This window comes from Lactuca serriola, chromosome 8, assembly GCF_051521515.1.
Source record: "Lactuca serriola cultivar US96UC23 chromosome 8, Lser_US96UC23_V15, whole genome shotgun sequence".
NCBI classification, from domain to species: Eukaryota; Viridiplantae; Streptophyta; class Magnoliopsida; order Asterales; family Asteraceae; genus Lactuca; species Lactuca serriola.
Window position 1 is genome coordinate 260,780,953 of NC_136415.1, and position 15,363 is coordinate 260,796,315.

A 15,363-nucleotide genomic window follows, 5' to 3' on the forward strand; every position below is an offset into this window, starting at 1 on the left:
AACCAAACTCTTTGAATTTCTCATCGAAGCAGATGTTCCGTAATGATCCACTTACTTTCCAATGCCTTGCAGCCAGGAGGTAAATCTGAGAATACCCAAGTATTATTATGCATGATAAAATCAATCTCATCCTGAATTTCATCTTTCCAGAATTGAACATCCCTAGAAGCATAGCTTCACTAAAAGTTTTTGGATCCTCCTCAATATTAAAACAATATTTATGTTGACATATAGTCTCATTCATTGTTCCTTCAACTAGATAAAGTTGAAAATCAGATCCAAAAGACTTAGCTTTTCTAGCTCTTGTGTTTTTCCTAGGTTCATGTATTGGATTTGCACTACCACAAACATCTTCTACTTGAGTAGTACTCTTGCTAGAAGATCGATGAATCATGTCCCTTTGTCTAGGTATAGATGTCAATTTTTCTTCATCAAAGATAGCATCTTTTGACTCTATCACAGTTTTTATAGACACAGAGTCATTAGATTCTAAAGCATAAAATCTATAAGTTTTGGAATGCTCAGCATATCCAATAAAGATACAATCTACACCTCTCTCATCTAATGTTTTCCTTTTGGTTTCAATGAGCCTTTCAACTACTCTACAGCCCCAAACTTTGAGATAACTCAAATTTGGTACCTTTTTACACCAAAGTTCATAAGGATTATTGTTACTTCTTTTATTTGGAGCTTTGTTCAAGATGTAACATGTAGTTCACATTCCCTCACCCCCAAAACCCTTCACTTAATCCAGAATAGGACAACATGGAATTAATCATTTCTTTCAAAGTCCTATTCTACCTTCAGCTACACCGTTTTGTAGTGGTATATAAAGACTTGTGGTTTGATGTATTATTCAATTTAATTCAAAATAAACTAGATCATAATACTCACCATCTCTATCAGTACGCAATACTTTTATTAATTCATTTTTATGAAGCTCAACTAGTTGTTTATAAATTTTAAATTTATCAAGTGCTTCATCCTTAGAATGTAGCAAATAGACTAACAATACTCACCACCTCATCGTAGTAGTTAAATTCACACACATTTGTATAGATACTCAACCATAGACAACGTTCAATTTACATGAATGACATTAAAATTTGTAACTTGCAACTTTTGGCCTTGTTGATAATAAAATGAAGACAAAATTTGAAGTTGTGTGTTTTTCGTATTTGTGAAGATGCTATTTGTATATAAACTGATTTGATGAGGATAAGTGAATAACAGACAGACAGTATTCCCAAAGCAAAGAAGGAGGTGAGTTTATATATATATATATATATATATATATATATATATATATATATATATATATATATATATATATAGGTGTTAGGAGAAGTCAAACTCCAGTGATATTATCCAAAGAGATAACAGCACTGGATCCTGAGTGGTATGGCACTTGAGTATGTGAACGGAAAATATACAAGACCCAAACGTGGAGGCATAAAAGGTAAAAGAAAGAGCATGTTCTTGCCATTGGATTTCTTCTTAGAAATGTAGCACCTGTGGAAAATATGGAGTCCAACTGTCGGACCAATGAGCCTATTTGTTTTTGCCCCTTTCGGAACCTGTCTTGAAATAAGCCTGATTCTAAATCCTTGGTTGGAAGATGGGTGAGTTTTGTAGATGATTTGCTCTCCTCTAATGACCTTGAAACCGCCTTTAAAATAATTCAAAAATTAGGATGCATTTAAGCCTTCCTTATAAGAAGAGATGGTGTGGCATGTACCTCAATCCTAAACATTAGCATCGCCTTCTCGGATGACAGCGCCTCAACCTAATTCATAACAACAAGTGTTGGAATATCTTTAATAAGTAAAACTACATTTGTGCTTTTCTTTTAATTAATTAATGGTTGAAACAAAAGGAGGATCAAGTCTTTTTAATGTTTTACAAATTCTCCTGAATATTTTTTTTTTTTTAAAAAAAAAAAAAAAAAAGCTCTTTACACTGACTGACCTGAGCTTGTTTCTGAATCAAATGATCGGTCAGCTGCCCAAGTCTCCGCTTGAGTTCAACCTCCACTTGACTTGGATTTTCAATCTCCTTTCGGGTTGCTTCAATGCTTGTTTCAAGTGTCTTTGCCTGTACCATACCATACCATACCATATTATAAAAGCTGCAAAAAATAGCAGCCTACTTTTATTACAGCATTTTTTTCCTACAATGTACTCTTAAAACTCTATCTAATTATAGCAGTGTTGTCAAAATGCAAAGTGATTTTCACTGCTATAAATGTGATAAGACTTTTAGAAATATAATAATGAAAAGATATTGAAAGTACAATGGTAGAATTTTTCAAGAAAAAAATAAAAGTAAAATGTTGTAATAGAAATTATAGTAGGATGCCATAATGCACATCAAATGAAAGTGACGCATTTAACCCTAACTAAAATGCCACTCCATACAAACTGAAGTTTATTTATATAAGCATACTTATGAATTTGTATAAACTAAATCACAAATTAATTTATTTACAGTGTCCGTCCAACATATATTAAGCAAAAGTTTTCAAAAAAAAAAAACATGCTTATATATAATATACCCGTGGCTGTTGCCTCTTACCTATGTTTGTTTTTTGACATGCTCCATATTTTTATACAGGGTTAAATGCAAGAAATTGCATCCTAGTTTCATTTCTTCCCAATCCAACTATATATAGCATGCAATGTTTATCCCAATACAAAAGCAGTAGATTCTATACAGTATACAGTACAATGTCTTAATAAGAAACACTGAAAGAAAAACACTCTAATTGACTAGATTTTTCAAAGTAGGATGCCTTACTAAAAAAAACACTGAAAGCACACTGTTAACAGAAATATATGGAAGTATGATGCTAAATAAATGAAAGTACGTTGCTATTAGAACATTTAGCCACCACCCAAAATAAGCTTAATTAAATGCATGAAATAGAAATTAACTTTCATTTCTTTTATTTAAGCCATTGTACCTTGAAAATCTATCTATTTATAGCAATCTAAATACAAAGCAATTTTCACTGCTATATATATTTTTCAAAGTACAACACCTTAATAAGAAAAATATTGCAAGTAGAATGTGTTGTAATAGTATGAAATGGAAGTAGGATGCAATTATAAACATTTCACCTTCTCTTGCAGTTGTCCAACTTTATCCGTCACAAAAGCATGCTCTGCCTCCAATATCTCTTGTTCAAATTCAACTCCCCTTGATGCTATCACCTACACCAAAACAAAACTCACTTCACATTTTACATTTCACATTTCACAAGGCTAGGAAATTAAAGGAGATACGACTTTATTATGCAATTTCTACTTTCAGAAATACTTACTTTATTTCCACTCTTATCACTTCTCTTCTTTGATGTTAATTCTACATGAAAACATAAGAAATCAACATGAGTGGTGAGTCTAATGATTCATAAAAATAAGTGGAATTCAGCGCACTAGTCATAGATTTACAGAACAATGCACTCTTACCATTTTATTGATGTAGTTTTTTTTTATCATGGTCTATAGTTTTTATCCACTATACTTTTCCCAACCGTTTAAAAAATAAAAATTCTCGGTTACTCAGTTTGAAAAAGGGCAAAGCACAATGTACTTTTACCAGCATAAGAAATAAATAATTAGCCACTGAACTATATCTTTATGATGATTACACTAAATGGTATTCAAAGTACACTGTGTTTCTTCATATTTTGCCTTGCTATCAGAACTGGGTAGCCAAAAAAAAATGTTTCTTTTAAGCACTCAAAAGCATATGATGATTTAATCACTACAAAAATAGTTAAGGGTGAAAATTGCTTTGTGTTTGGAGGATATTGGTATAACTGGGTGGATTTTTCAAACTAGAATGGTGTAATATGAAGAAACGAAAGTAGGATGCTATTATAAAAGACAAATCAATGAACGTGTGATGCTATTTCAACTTCTACCATTTTTAGATTTCAAAAAACGTCTAGATATGTACTTTGCTCATCTAACCTTATATTATTCCTCAAAAGATATCTCTACCTCTATGTGTTAAGCAGTTACTATTATTGTTTAAACTTAAGAAAAAATACTGAAAATCCCTTGCACTTTCACCGTCTTATCGATTTAGCCCTATAATCAAGCTAGGTTTTTCAAAGTATAACGTATTAATAAGAAAAAAAAAATGTGAAAGTACAATGTTATAACTGGGTAGGTTTTTCAAAGTACAATGTCTTGATAAGAAAAAAGAAACATTTAAACTACTATGCTGTAATAGAAGGGGAATGCTATAATACACAAATTACAAATAGATGAAAGTATGTTGATATTTCTGGCATTTAGCCAAAATTTATATGCTTTCAAGTCTGAAGAGATCACTTACTTGTTTATGCCTGGGTACATAATTTGAAAAGGCAATCAATGAAAAGAAAAAAATGATTAATCCATGTTTGCAGCCTAAATCCTGACATAAAGACCAGTTTCGCGACCCAAACACTCCCTTTAGTAAACATCCTCCTTGTCTTTTTATTCAAATTCCTTATCTGTTTATTTTGTTTCTTTATCATTTTATTCAGTTGACTTATCCTTCTATCATCAGGATTTTTCCTCCTGTCATTTAATTTGCCTTTTATGGAAGATTATTTTACTTTAATTTAGGCTTCTTCTTAGTAATTAGGAAGCTGATATATTGTTTGAATTGACTGAATTAAGTTTTCTGTCAAGGTTGGTGATACTGTGTCAATATTTTGTTAGTCTCATCAACAGGGTGATTAAGAGTGATGTGAATTATTTATTCCGAAAACTGAACAAAAAATTCAGTTAAGTATAAATGATTGTATGAAGGTGATTACATTTGTAAAGAAACACAAAAAATAGCATTTTGATTATTATTCATGCATGATGCATCTAAATTCAATTCTAACCCAAGGCCACTTTCCTTATACAAGATTAAAAGAGACAGATCTGACTGGTAGTGATGCATAGTAGAAAGTGGGTTGAAGTATATAATAAAAGATAACTGAAATGAAAAGGTAGGTAGGTAGGTAGGTAGGTAGGTACCTTCATGAGTAGCTTCCTTCAACTCAATTTGTCTATCAAGTTCTGCTACCCGCTTGACCTAATCTTAGTACATTCAGTTAAAAATCTTAATATTAAAGGAGTTACAATGGAAAATATCATTCAGATTTTCACAGGTCACAAATAAAATAAGAAACTAGAAAAAGCAAAGAAATAACAAATGATGCCAATGCTGACTATGCATGACGATTTGCTGATTTGGTCTCAACTCTCAAACAACATATGATATACACAGGTTTTAGTCCATAGGCATTGCTTCTAAGTTTTGTGCCTAAAGGCTAAAACTACAAGTGTTGTTGGGTGGAAATAACACAATCCATGCATCAGGATATCTAAGTTGCTGATTATCATATAATATACCCTTTGGCCTTTACATACACATATTCCCCAACACCACATGCTCCAATTTGAGTAGTGTTATATATATATATATATATATATATATATATATATATATATATATATATATATTTTATCTTCTTACGAAAATTTCAGCTTAGCAAGGAACACATCTCCTATTGTCCTACTCCTACACATAAGCTTCTATGATATCGTATGCTGATATAAAAGGCATAGTAATAACAACAATTCAATTGGACAAAATTATTTCAATTTATAGGTGTTTTTCTTTTGTCACATTTATTAAAAAAGTAAAACCAATAAATAGTAATATACAATTCGGTTTAAAAAAAGTATTTCTAAATGGCTTAAGATCTAATCTAGATCAAACCTTGAGAAGATAAAGGAAATAAAAGAAAGAAACACTGCTTTTTTGTTACTTGTATATTTCTTTGAGCTAGAAAACGTGAGGATAAAATTGTTTTTCAATAGAAACATCTTCGGGAAATGGATGAAAATTGAAGCCAATCTAACATTAATTAAAATCTGCATACCTCTATTTCTAAACTCCATTGAGCACTTGCAAGTGACTTTGCAAGCTCAGCATTTGTAGTCTGCAAAATGAAAGACTATTTTATAAACCTGCTCTGTCCAAATATTTATAATATGGCAGATAGGATTTCAGTAGGAAATTGAAACACAAAAACAACCACCTTACTCACAAATATTTAAAAAAGTAGATATGTTAACGCATATATATATATATATATATATATATATATATATATATATATATATATATATATATATATATATATATATATATATATATATATACATGATATTACCTCAAGTTTAGCCAACTTCATTAGTGCTTTCATTCTTGTATCGTTATGTTTTTGCTTCTCTAAATCAACTGCTTCCATTGTCTCCATCATTGTCATTTGCAGTTGTGAAGCCTGGACCAAAAGCAAATAAGTAACCAAGGCATAAATCATGCTGATAAAGAAGAAACTAGAAAGGACATCATATAGAAAACAAAACATTACCTCCTGCGCTTGCTGTTTAGCCCTTTCATCAATGGCTTTCTCTATGCTTTGTTTCTCGCCTTCCAATCTAGCAACAAGATTCTCACGATCTTTAATGGCTTCAATGGCTTTAGCTGCAGCTTTCTCTGCAAGAAGTTGCTCCCTCCTCCTCCTTCTCTCCTCCCTTTCACCTTCACTCTCAGAGTCTGAAGATGAATCTGAATCTGTCTCCATATTCAACTCACCATCACTTGGAGAATCCATCTTCCCAGATGAAGAAGTTACTGGAATTCCAATGATTTTATTATGTGGAACCATGTTGATGCTGCTATTGGACCTCTGTTCTTCATTCTTTACTTCTATGTTCAAATCAAGAACAGGATTAAAAGCTGATTGCGTTTCAGGAGCATTTTCATCATTCAAGTGTATAGGTAACTCTTTCTTCCTTCCATCAGTCACAAGACTCCCACTTGCATCCTTATCAAGCAATTCACTTGACAAATTTTTAGCAAGACCTTGTAATCCAAAACTTGCTTGTGTTGATTCAGAACTGACACTCCCTTGATTGCCATCCAAGCTATCACCGTTCGATTTATCTCCCAATGCAACATCAGATCTCCTGGCACTCTTATTTTGAACAGCCGGGCTCCGTTTCCTCTCCAAAGCTAACAAATTTGAACCAGATCGTATCTGCCTCTTCCCATCTTTCAATAAACCAGATACCCTAGGCACTCCTCCATTGCTCCCATTTATGGTCTTACTAGGAGCGCTAAGCAGTTCCGTCCAATCACTATCGGTTAAACTAGATTTAGGGTTTACATTCTGCGATCCTCCAACCTCATTACCATCCACTTTCAGATTATTATCATTGCGTAATTTAGCAACAAAATCACTGTTCTCTGGAGCTTCTTTCTTCTTTTTCTTCAGCTGGTCTTTCAATGGAGGCAGAATGTCACCAGGTTTCTTAGGTATAGCCGGACTGAAATCATCATCAGATCGCGATGCCTCGTTCTTGCGAAGCGATTCGGCCGCTTGCTGGTCTATCTGAACAGTTCATAATCAATTTGTCAGAAACATTATTATAGGAACAACAATATGAGAATCATGAAAGGATTAATTTTGTAGATAACACGAGAGAGAATGATGCCTGCTGGAGGAGAGTCTCGGCAACTTTGAGTTTGGAGGAGATCCAACCGGACATTCTTGTTGTTATCACTACAGCACAAGTCTTTGACGGAGAACGTCTCGGAATCAACAGGTGCAGAGAGAGAGAGAGAGAGAGAGAGAGAGAGGAATTGAAGAACTAAGTCCAAAGCTAAAACAAGGTGATCAAGTCGATGACTTAGGACTTATTCGGCAAAAATATCGATGAATTGGGTATTATTTGGCAAAAATCAAAATTTATCCCGAAGTAGCATTTGAATTATTTGAATTTGAAGTGATTTATTTAAATTAAACATAGGTGTTTGGCTTATTTTTTGAGGGGCTAAAAGTTTTTTTTGAAAAAGATAGAATGCAAAAGGTGTTTGATAAAAGCATTTTAAAAACTACTTTTTGATTTTTTATATAAGGAAAAGTGAAGTTGGAAAATGTTGTCTTCTTGTAACTTTTACCAAAAGGATTTTTGGCTCCCAAAAAGATAAGTCAAACACCTCCTTAGAAGTTTATAGTATCAATAAATCTTTCTCTTTAAAATAAAACGTTTTGTCAAATGCTATAAGTTCTCAAATGCACTCAAACACTCGGAACACGGTCTTAATTTTATATCTTTATTCTAAGTTGTAGAAGACTCTTAATTTCAATTTTAGAGCATGATTTTTTGATTTCATCTATGGAAAAACAGGTCACGATTTATCTTTGATTATATCGTCAAGATTAATCCTCCAAAAATATCGAAATAAAATCAACCAATGTACTTCACAGAATAAAGATTTAAACAAATGGTAAAAAGACCGATTATTTTATTCAAAAAAAAATCGAAAGATTATTTATTACCAAATAAAAAAAGTAATTTATAATTAAAAGAAACTATAGATAGATTTTTTTATAATACAAATATATTCATTTGAAACTAAAAATAACTATTATATTTATAGATCATCATTAGAAATAAATAATAATCAAGAAAAATCCATCATAAATAAAGAAAAAAATAACATATTAATATTCCTAGCAAGAATTATTTAGGAAAAAATGATATAATATATATGGTAAAAAAATAAATATATAAAATTTTTGTATAAAATTAATAAAAATATTAAGGTTGAACCTAAAGGATAAAATTCATAATAATCATCTTTTTTTATCTTCCGACTTATTCAAATTTGGAAATAAATTAGAAAAATGATTTTCTTTTATTGGATGGGAATAAATGGAAAAAACTTAATCTTAAATTGCCTCATATAGAATCCGAAAGTTTTTTTTCAAAGATTATGAGACTTTATCATAAAATAAAGAGAAACTTTGGTTTATTCCAACAAATTACTTTTTTTTTAATTTGAATATCAATTCCAATTTTAGTGAAAAATCAAAATATCAACAGAAAAGAAGAAGATGATTGTAACAACGTAAATTTTCAAAAGAAATTTTTGAAATTTAAAATCATATAAATCCTCATGACACATTTATTAAAATCTCATTTGTTCAATTCACAAAACACAACTCCATGTTTTAGTAATTGATAATCCAGGATCCTTATAACTCTTTCTCTGGTGTGCACAATCAACCGGTGTCGTCCCGCGATCCTGAGAACCTAAAACACATAACACATAACACGGTAAGCACGAAGCTTAGTGAGTTCCCCAAGATACCACATAAAACACATATTAGCCACTCGAGGCTATAACTCTATGGACCCTCTGGTCCTAACTCTATGGACCCTCTGGTCCTAACTTTGTGGACCTTTCGGTCCTAACTCTGTAAACTCTGGAACACACACACATCAAAAGTCACATAGAAATAATGCAGTGCATCACATCACATAAATAGCATTCAAAATACTTTGTCACATAACTCTAATTACCACTCTAGGTAAAGTATAGTGAGAAGACTCACCTGGCAAGCAGAAAGCAGCTATCCTCACACTTGAATCTCGAACTCGCCACCGCCTAACACATAGGATGAATATCTCTTATAATAACTCTTTTTCACGACTCAGATAATCGAAGGCGGTTCCTTCTCTTTCTAACTCTCTAAAAGTGGGTAAAAGACCATTTTACCCTTCCAAGGCCTCTATTACTTATGTCGACCAAAACCCCAAAGTCAATAGAAGTCAAGCTCAAGTCAACAGTCCACATTTGACCCTACTCGTTGAGTGCACCCATGCGACTCGTCGAGTCCCCTCGCATCAAATAAACTCTACCTAGGACTCACTCAGCTCGTCGAGTTGACTCCCAACTTGGCGAGCCAACACTGGGTTAAGACTACTCAGTCAAACCCGCTATGACTCGTCGAGTCACCCATGGACTCGGCGAGTTGGCTCCCACATATTTCTCATTCAGCCATTTGAGGTCAGATCTGCAACCCAAACTCATAGATCTAACCTCCTATTACCCAAAAGTCATGCAAAGGTCTAAACTTGAGGCTCATGCATGGTGTATTTTGCTCTATACACCATTTTGACTCCATTGAAGCTCCATAGCTTCAAAGCTCCAGGGTTACTCACTCATGGCTGCCTACTTTCTGGATCTCTAGACCTCACAAGGTTCAGATCTACAATTGATTCGAAAAAGGGTTTGGATGCACCCAAAACCCCATAAATATGGATACAAGCCCAATTTTACAACCAAGGAAATCTACTCAAACACAAGGGAGGTAAGAGTTGTACCAGATCTGAAGGTTGAAATGAAGATGAGATTGATCCGCCAACTCTCCTATGAGATCCTTGCAACTCCCTTGATCTTCTTCTCAAATAAATGACCTCCAAGAAGCCTCTTTCCTCTCTAGCTCATAAATAACTCTAGGGTTTCTTTCAAGGGACCAAGACACTGTTGGGAAGGGGCCAAGGAGGCTATAAGTGCCTTTAAAGGTCCCAAACCCCGGAGAATAGGTTTTCTCTGCCCAGCACCTACTCAACGAGTCCCTCCTCAGACTCATCGAGTCCACTCATTAAATCCACGGGAGAAACCCGACTCGACTCGGCGAGTTGGACCCTCAACTCGTTGAGTCTCTCCTTTAATCACAAGATTAACCTACACCATAATACCTCTGAAAATCCGGATGTTACAATTCTCCCCCACTTGAATTAGATTTCGCCCACGAAATCACTCCGTAACCACACAAAGTGTGACAACCCAAGGTTTATTCCATTACATTACCCCGTTTCCGTTAACGGAATATCCCACGTTATAAAAGTTCCATTAATTTGAGGTCGTAAAATAAATAAGTGTTTTATTTATTTATATCCTATGTCGTTATTTGTCGTAATAAAATAAAGTAAAAGCATGTAAATTACATTTCCATATTATTTTGGAAAAAGTTAAATTTTATTACGACCACTAAATCGGGTGCGACCAAAAGCCCCGTTTAACGGCAGTATTGGGTAGATTTCCACTGAGCTTCAACTCCAACCCCTATATAAGGGAGAGTGAACTCCATTTCCACCTTTTTACTCTCTCTCTAAACTCTCTCTCTACAACTTTTTCCCGAGCCAAAAATCGTCCGTTTCGAGCCCCAAACGAGTAGGTAAACTATCCTAACTTGTTATATAGCTTATCTAGCCTACAAATTCGAGTTTAAAACATAAAATAGGGACAAAATCATGTGTTTACGGCCCAAGAACACTATTGGACCGTGAACACCATTTAATGGGGTTTTTAAGCCCCAAACCCCCTCCAAATTGTCCCTAAGGCTTAGATATGACTTGTAGGCTTATGGAATCGGATTTAGAACACCTTGAACTAGCAATTTGGAGAGTAAACATGAGTTTACTGCCCAAGAATATGCTTGGGCCGTAAACTCCTCTTTATGGGGAGTAAACTCATATTTGTGTGTTAAAAATGCCCTTAAACACACCAATGGCCTTGAATTAAATTCTAGAATCAACCACCAACAGTTAGGGACCTTAAACTTAATTAAAACAACTCTATAAGGAGTTCACGGCCGTAAACCCCTCATGAAAGGGTACCTGGGTCGTAAACTCCTACAAAGGGGTTAAAAGGTGCCCCAAACTCACCCCTTGACTTGTAAAAATGAGTAGAACCAATTATGCTTTACCTTTGGCCTTCAAAACAATTTATGATTGTGTGGGTGAGAGTTTACGGCCGTAAACTCAAAGTTTACTGCCGTGAACTCATCAAATAACCCATATGTTGCATTAGTCCCTTTCTAATGCCCAAGAACAAAACCTAGCATCATCCCTTAAATTGTAGTAGGCCATTTAACACTTAACGGCCTCATCCATGATTTTACGGCCGTAAACTCATGGGTATGGGGTGTTTAAGGCCGAAATCTCTCCAAAGAGTTTACTCTTGAAGAGTAAACTCCTTATCCTAGTCATTCACACCCTTAGATGTTACCCGGGACACCCCTAATGCTTAATTAAAAGTGTTTTCGCACTTAGGAAGCGTATACTTGTTTAATTAGTATTAAATGTGCTAATTCTATGTGAACATATGTTATCATATGTTAAATAGGTCACTAAGTGTGTTCAAGCCTTTACTTGACACCGAGCACCCAACCGGCACCTTCGTCGGATCCACTTACGTCAGGTGAGTTCATACCCCTGAATGAACCTTTTAAATGTTTTTACATGTTTTATAGGGGGGGATACAAGTTAAACATGCCAGTTATCATATCAATCACATGTGATTGATAACCCGCATGCATAAGGATTTACCAAACTGTAAACTGTTTTACCGAGTAGGATACTATAAATGGTTTTCTAAAATGTTTTCACTTGTTCGAAACTCTTACTTATACTGTTTTATTGGTTTATGAAAGGTTTCCAAAGAATTTCTAAAGGTTTTCAAACTTATTTTACCAAAGAATACCAAGTTGTGATTTTCTTAAGTATAAAGGTTTTTCCAAGGTTTTCATCAAAGTTCTCTTTCATGCCGTATACTCTTACTTGTTAGATATCGCTGCTTCGCTTTTACTTAGTTTAAACTCCTACTTGATAACGTTTCCACTTCGTGATACACTTATATTTGGTAACGCTTATACTTTACGATTCGGTTATTCACACTGTTCATTTATACTTTACGATTCGGTTATTCACACTGTTCGTTTACACTTCACGATTCGGTTATTCCACACTGTTTGTTTACACTTCATGATTCGGTTATTCCACACTGTTCGTTCACACTTCACGATTCGGTTATTCCACACTGTTCGGTTATACCTCATGATTCGCTTATACATCACGATTCGGTTATACTTCACGATACGTTTCCACTTGTTAAACACTCAGACGTAGTTAGATGTATGTTTGTGCTTGTATAGATGCATATAAATGATGATTGAAGGACTTAGGAAGGCTTGTCCGCCCTATTTCCTTTTCTTCGTTGAGATGTGGTCTGGTGGGATCGGATGGCCGTCCGAAGGTCGTTTGATTCATTAGTTATATATTATGTATGCAAGCATAGACATATAGGTTTACATTAGTCATTTCAGTTATGAGTCTCTACCTCTAGTTCAACACTTATATTGGAAACCTACTACCCACTATTTGGGATGCATCTTCGGGACAAGGCCTTCTCTGTCGTCTAGTTGGTAACCAGAGTCTCCTGTAGGGAGAGCGGACATTGTGTGTATAGATCTATACGGGATTGACACCCCCGCACCCTGACTGCTAGCTACAGTCCACGGCCTACCAAGCCAAGGGGTGACAAATGTCATATTTATATTGACGCTTGTAGGGCGTCAGGTACTCTAGTGTCGGTTAGTATGGTTACGAGTATCCCAGGTTACCTTATAATTCATGGCCTTAAGGTAACGGTATTTCACACTGTACTTTACATTGTATGTTGAAAACCCACTCTCAGAGTCACACTGTTTTTAGACCTTGCTAGCTGTATCTTTTATTTGATACTGTCTGGGGTCTGTATTCCTTGTTTTAGACCTTGCTAGCTGTATCTTTCATTTGATACTGTCTGGGGTCTGTATTCCTTGTTTTAGACCTTGCTAGCTGTATCTTTCATTTGATACTGTATGGGGTCTGTATTCCTTGTTTTAGACCTTACTAGCTGTGTCTTTCATTTGATATTGTCTGGGGTATGTAGTCTCTGTTTCTAGACCTTGCTAGCCACACCTTTCATTTGGTACCGTCTGGGGTTTGTGTCTCCCTTTGTTAGACTGAGCCAGACATGTCATTTGTTCGATACTCTCCTGGAGTCTATGAGTCCTTTTGCCTTAGTCAGCAGTCTTCACTGCTGAGTCATATGTTATTTTCCCTGATTTCTCTTGCTTTCTTTAATAATCAAATTTTGTATTTTGATAATGATAGCGATTAAGGGAAAACTACTTTTTACCACATAACTCCGTCCAGTCTTGGTAGAAGACTGCATTTATTAAAGAAAATATAGGATTTTCTGGAAAAGACTCTAATTTATTGGATACTCTAAAACTACCACGTTTGTTAAAGTTATTTGAATAAAATGACACTAAATACTTATGAACTCACCAGCATTTGTAAAAATGCTGATACTCGCTTTTCAAATGACTTGTATTCTCATGTCAGCATTAGACAGGTACATCCCCGGAGCTTATGATGAAGACAGTTTAGTACCAAGATGCACCTATATTATTTTACTTGTATTACTTTGATATATTGTAATGTAAACCATGTAAAACTATTACTATTAATGCAATGTTTTGTTGTACTTTGATTACTATAATGCATGTGTTGTGATACTTGACATGACGTCATCCACCCCAGAACGTTTCCGTCGTTCCGGTTTTGGGGTGTGACACAAAGTTCATCAACATGAAAGACACCACCGGAATGATCTCATACTACACCGATATCTTTCTCAATGGACACCTGAAACCACACAGAAACTCCCAAGTCCTAAAACTAAACCAACTCTTCGGCCGCCAATATACTATCTCCCAATATCTGGAAACTCTAGTGGCCTAACTCGCCGCCAAACCGCCTACTCAAGCGATCACCATGATATTCGCTCCTCAAATGTTACCCCTGATAACCCACTGATACTCTGATTCTCACAAGACCGAATCCAACAATCGGATACCACTCACTCATACCAACATGCTAAAAGATCTGAATCACGCACCAAGAAATGGAAGGGTCCACACCTCACTAGGTCTCGTCTACTAAACCGCTATCAGAACCCATCCGAACAAAGTATCCTTAACACTCTGCCCTCAGACACAAGGGAAAACCATACTCATTCATAAGTGTCCCCAGACATCATATTCGTAAGCCCCAACTTCGTTTCTCATATCCCTTTTCAATACTAGGCACTAAGTCAACTCCTGACTCCACAGTTGAACCTCCAAAGGTCACCCATAACATGTCCAGAAATGTCTCACCGACTTCCTTCTCACAACAACAATCCCGGCCCGGTGTGTAACATTCGGATTTTTAGGTATTGTGTTTGATTATTTATTTTTGAGTAAAAGAGAGGGACTCGACGAGTTGAGTCGTAGACTCGTCGAGTAGGACCGCAATTGCTGACTAGATTAATGAGCGGACTCGACGAGTTGGCGAGGGTGGACTCGACGAGTCCGCGTTGTGGAGTGAAACCCTAATTCTTGGGGTTTGTGCCCTATTTAAAGGCCTTTATGTCCTCCATTTGCGACTACCAGACTTGAGAGAGAAACCCTAAAGAGTTTGAGCGAGTTGTGAGAGAGATTGAGCTATTTTGATCATTTTTGGTGTGGTTTAGCCAATGAGAAAGTGTTTCCAGAAAGAGGAGGTCGAGGGGATTTCTATTATGTGGGTTTCCAGCTTGAATCTGCAACTTTGAGGTAGAAATCGATCCCTTTTTCTG

At 35.3% G+C, this 15,363-nt stretch overlaps 1 protein-coding gene across 1 annotated transcript; it reads right to left on the reverse strand.

Annotated features, from left to right (window-relative positions):
- Nucleotides 1-1,031: 1,031 nt before the first annotated feature.
- Nucleotides 1,032-7,743, reverse strand: GC2 (golgin Putative 2). Its single transcript, XM_079013297.1, has 10 exons — nt 7,557-7,743; nt 6,431-7,453; nt 6,230-6,340; nt 5,936-5,995; nt 5,025-5,082; nt 3,323-3,363; nt 3,120-3,212; nt 1,969-2,094; nt 1,739-1,786; nt 1,032-1,669 (listed from the first exon to the last, which is right to left on the reverse strand). The coding sequence occupies exons 1-10, from the start codon at nt 7,608-7,610 to the stop codon at nt 1,349-1,351; spliced, it is 1,935 nt and encodes a 644-aa protein (XP_078869423.1). The 5' UTR covers nt 7,611-7,743; the 3' UTR covers nt 1,032-1,348.
- Nucleotides 7,744-15,363: the final 7,620 nt, after the last annotated feature.

What these genes read in the sequence shown, in the direction of transcription:
- GC2 (XM_079013297.1), bottom strand. Translation starts at nt 7,610, where the DNA reads ATGTCCGGTTGGATCTCCTCCAAACTCAAAGTTGCCGAGACTCTCCTC. An exon ending in CCGAGACTCTCCTCCAGCAG is followed by an intron (nt 7,454 to 7,556) that starts GCATCATTCTCT and finishes TGAACTGTTCAG; the next exon opens with ATAGACCAGCAAGCGGCCGA. An exon ending in GAAGGAAGCTACTCATGAAG is followed by an intron (nt 3,364 to 5,024) that starts GTACCTACCTAC and finishes GTTTTCATGTAG; the next exon opens with AATTAACATCAAAGAAGAGA.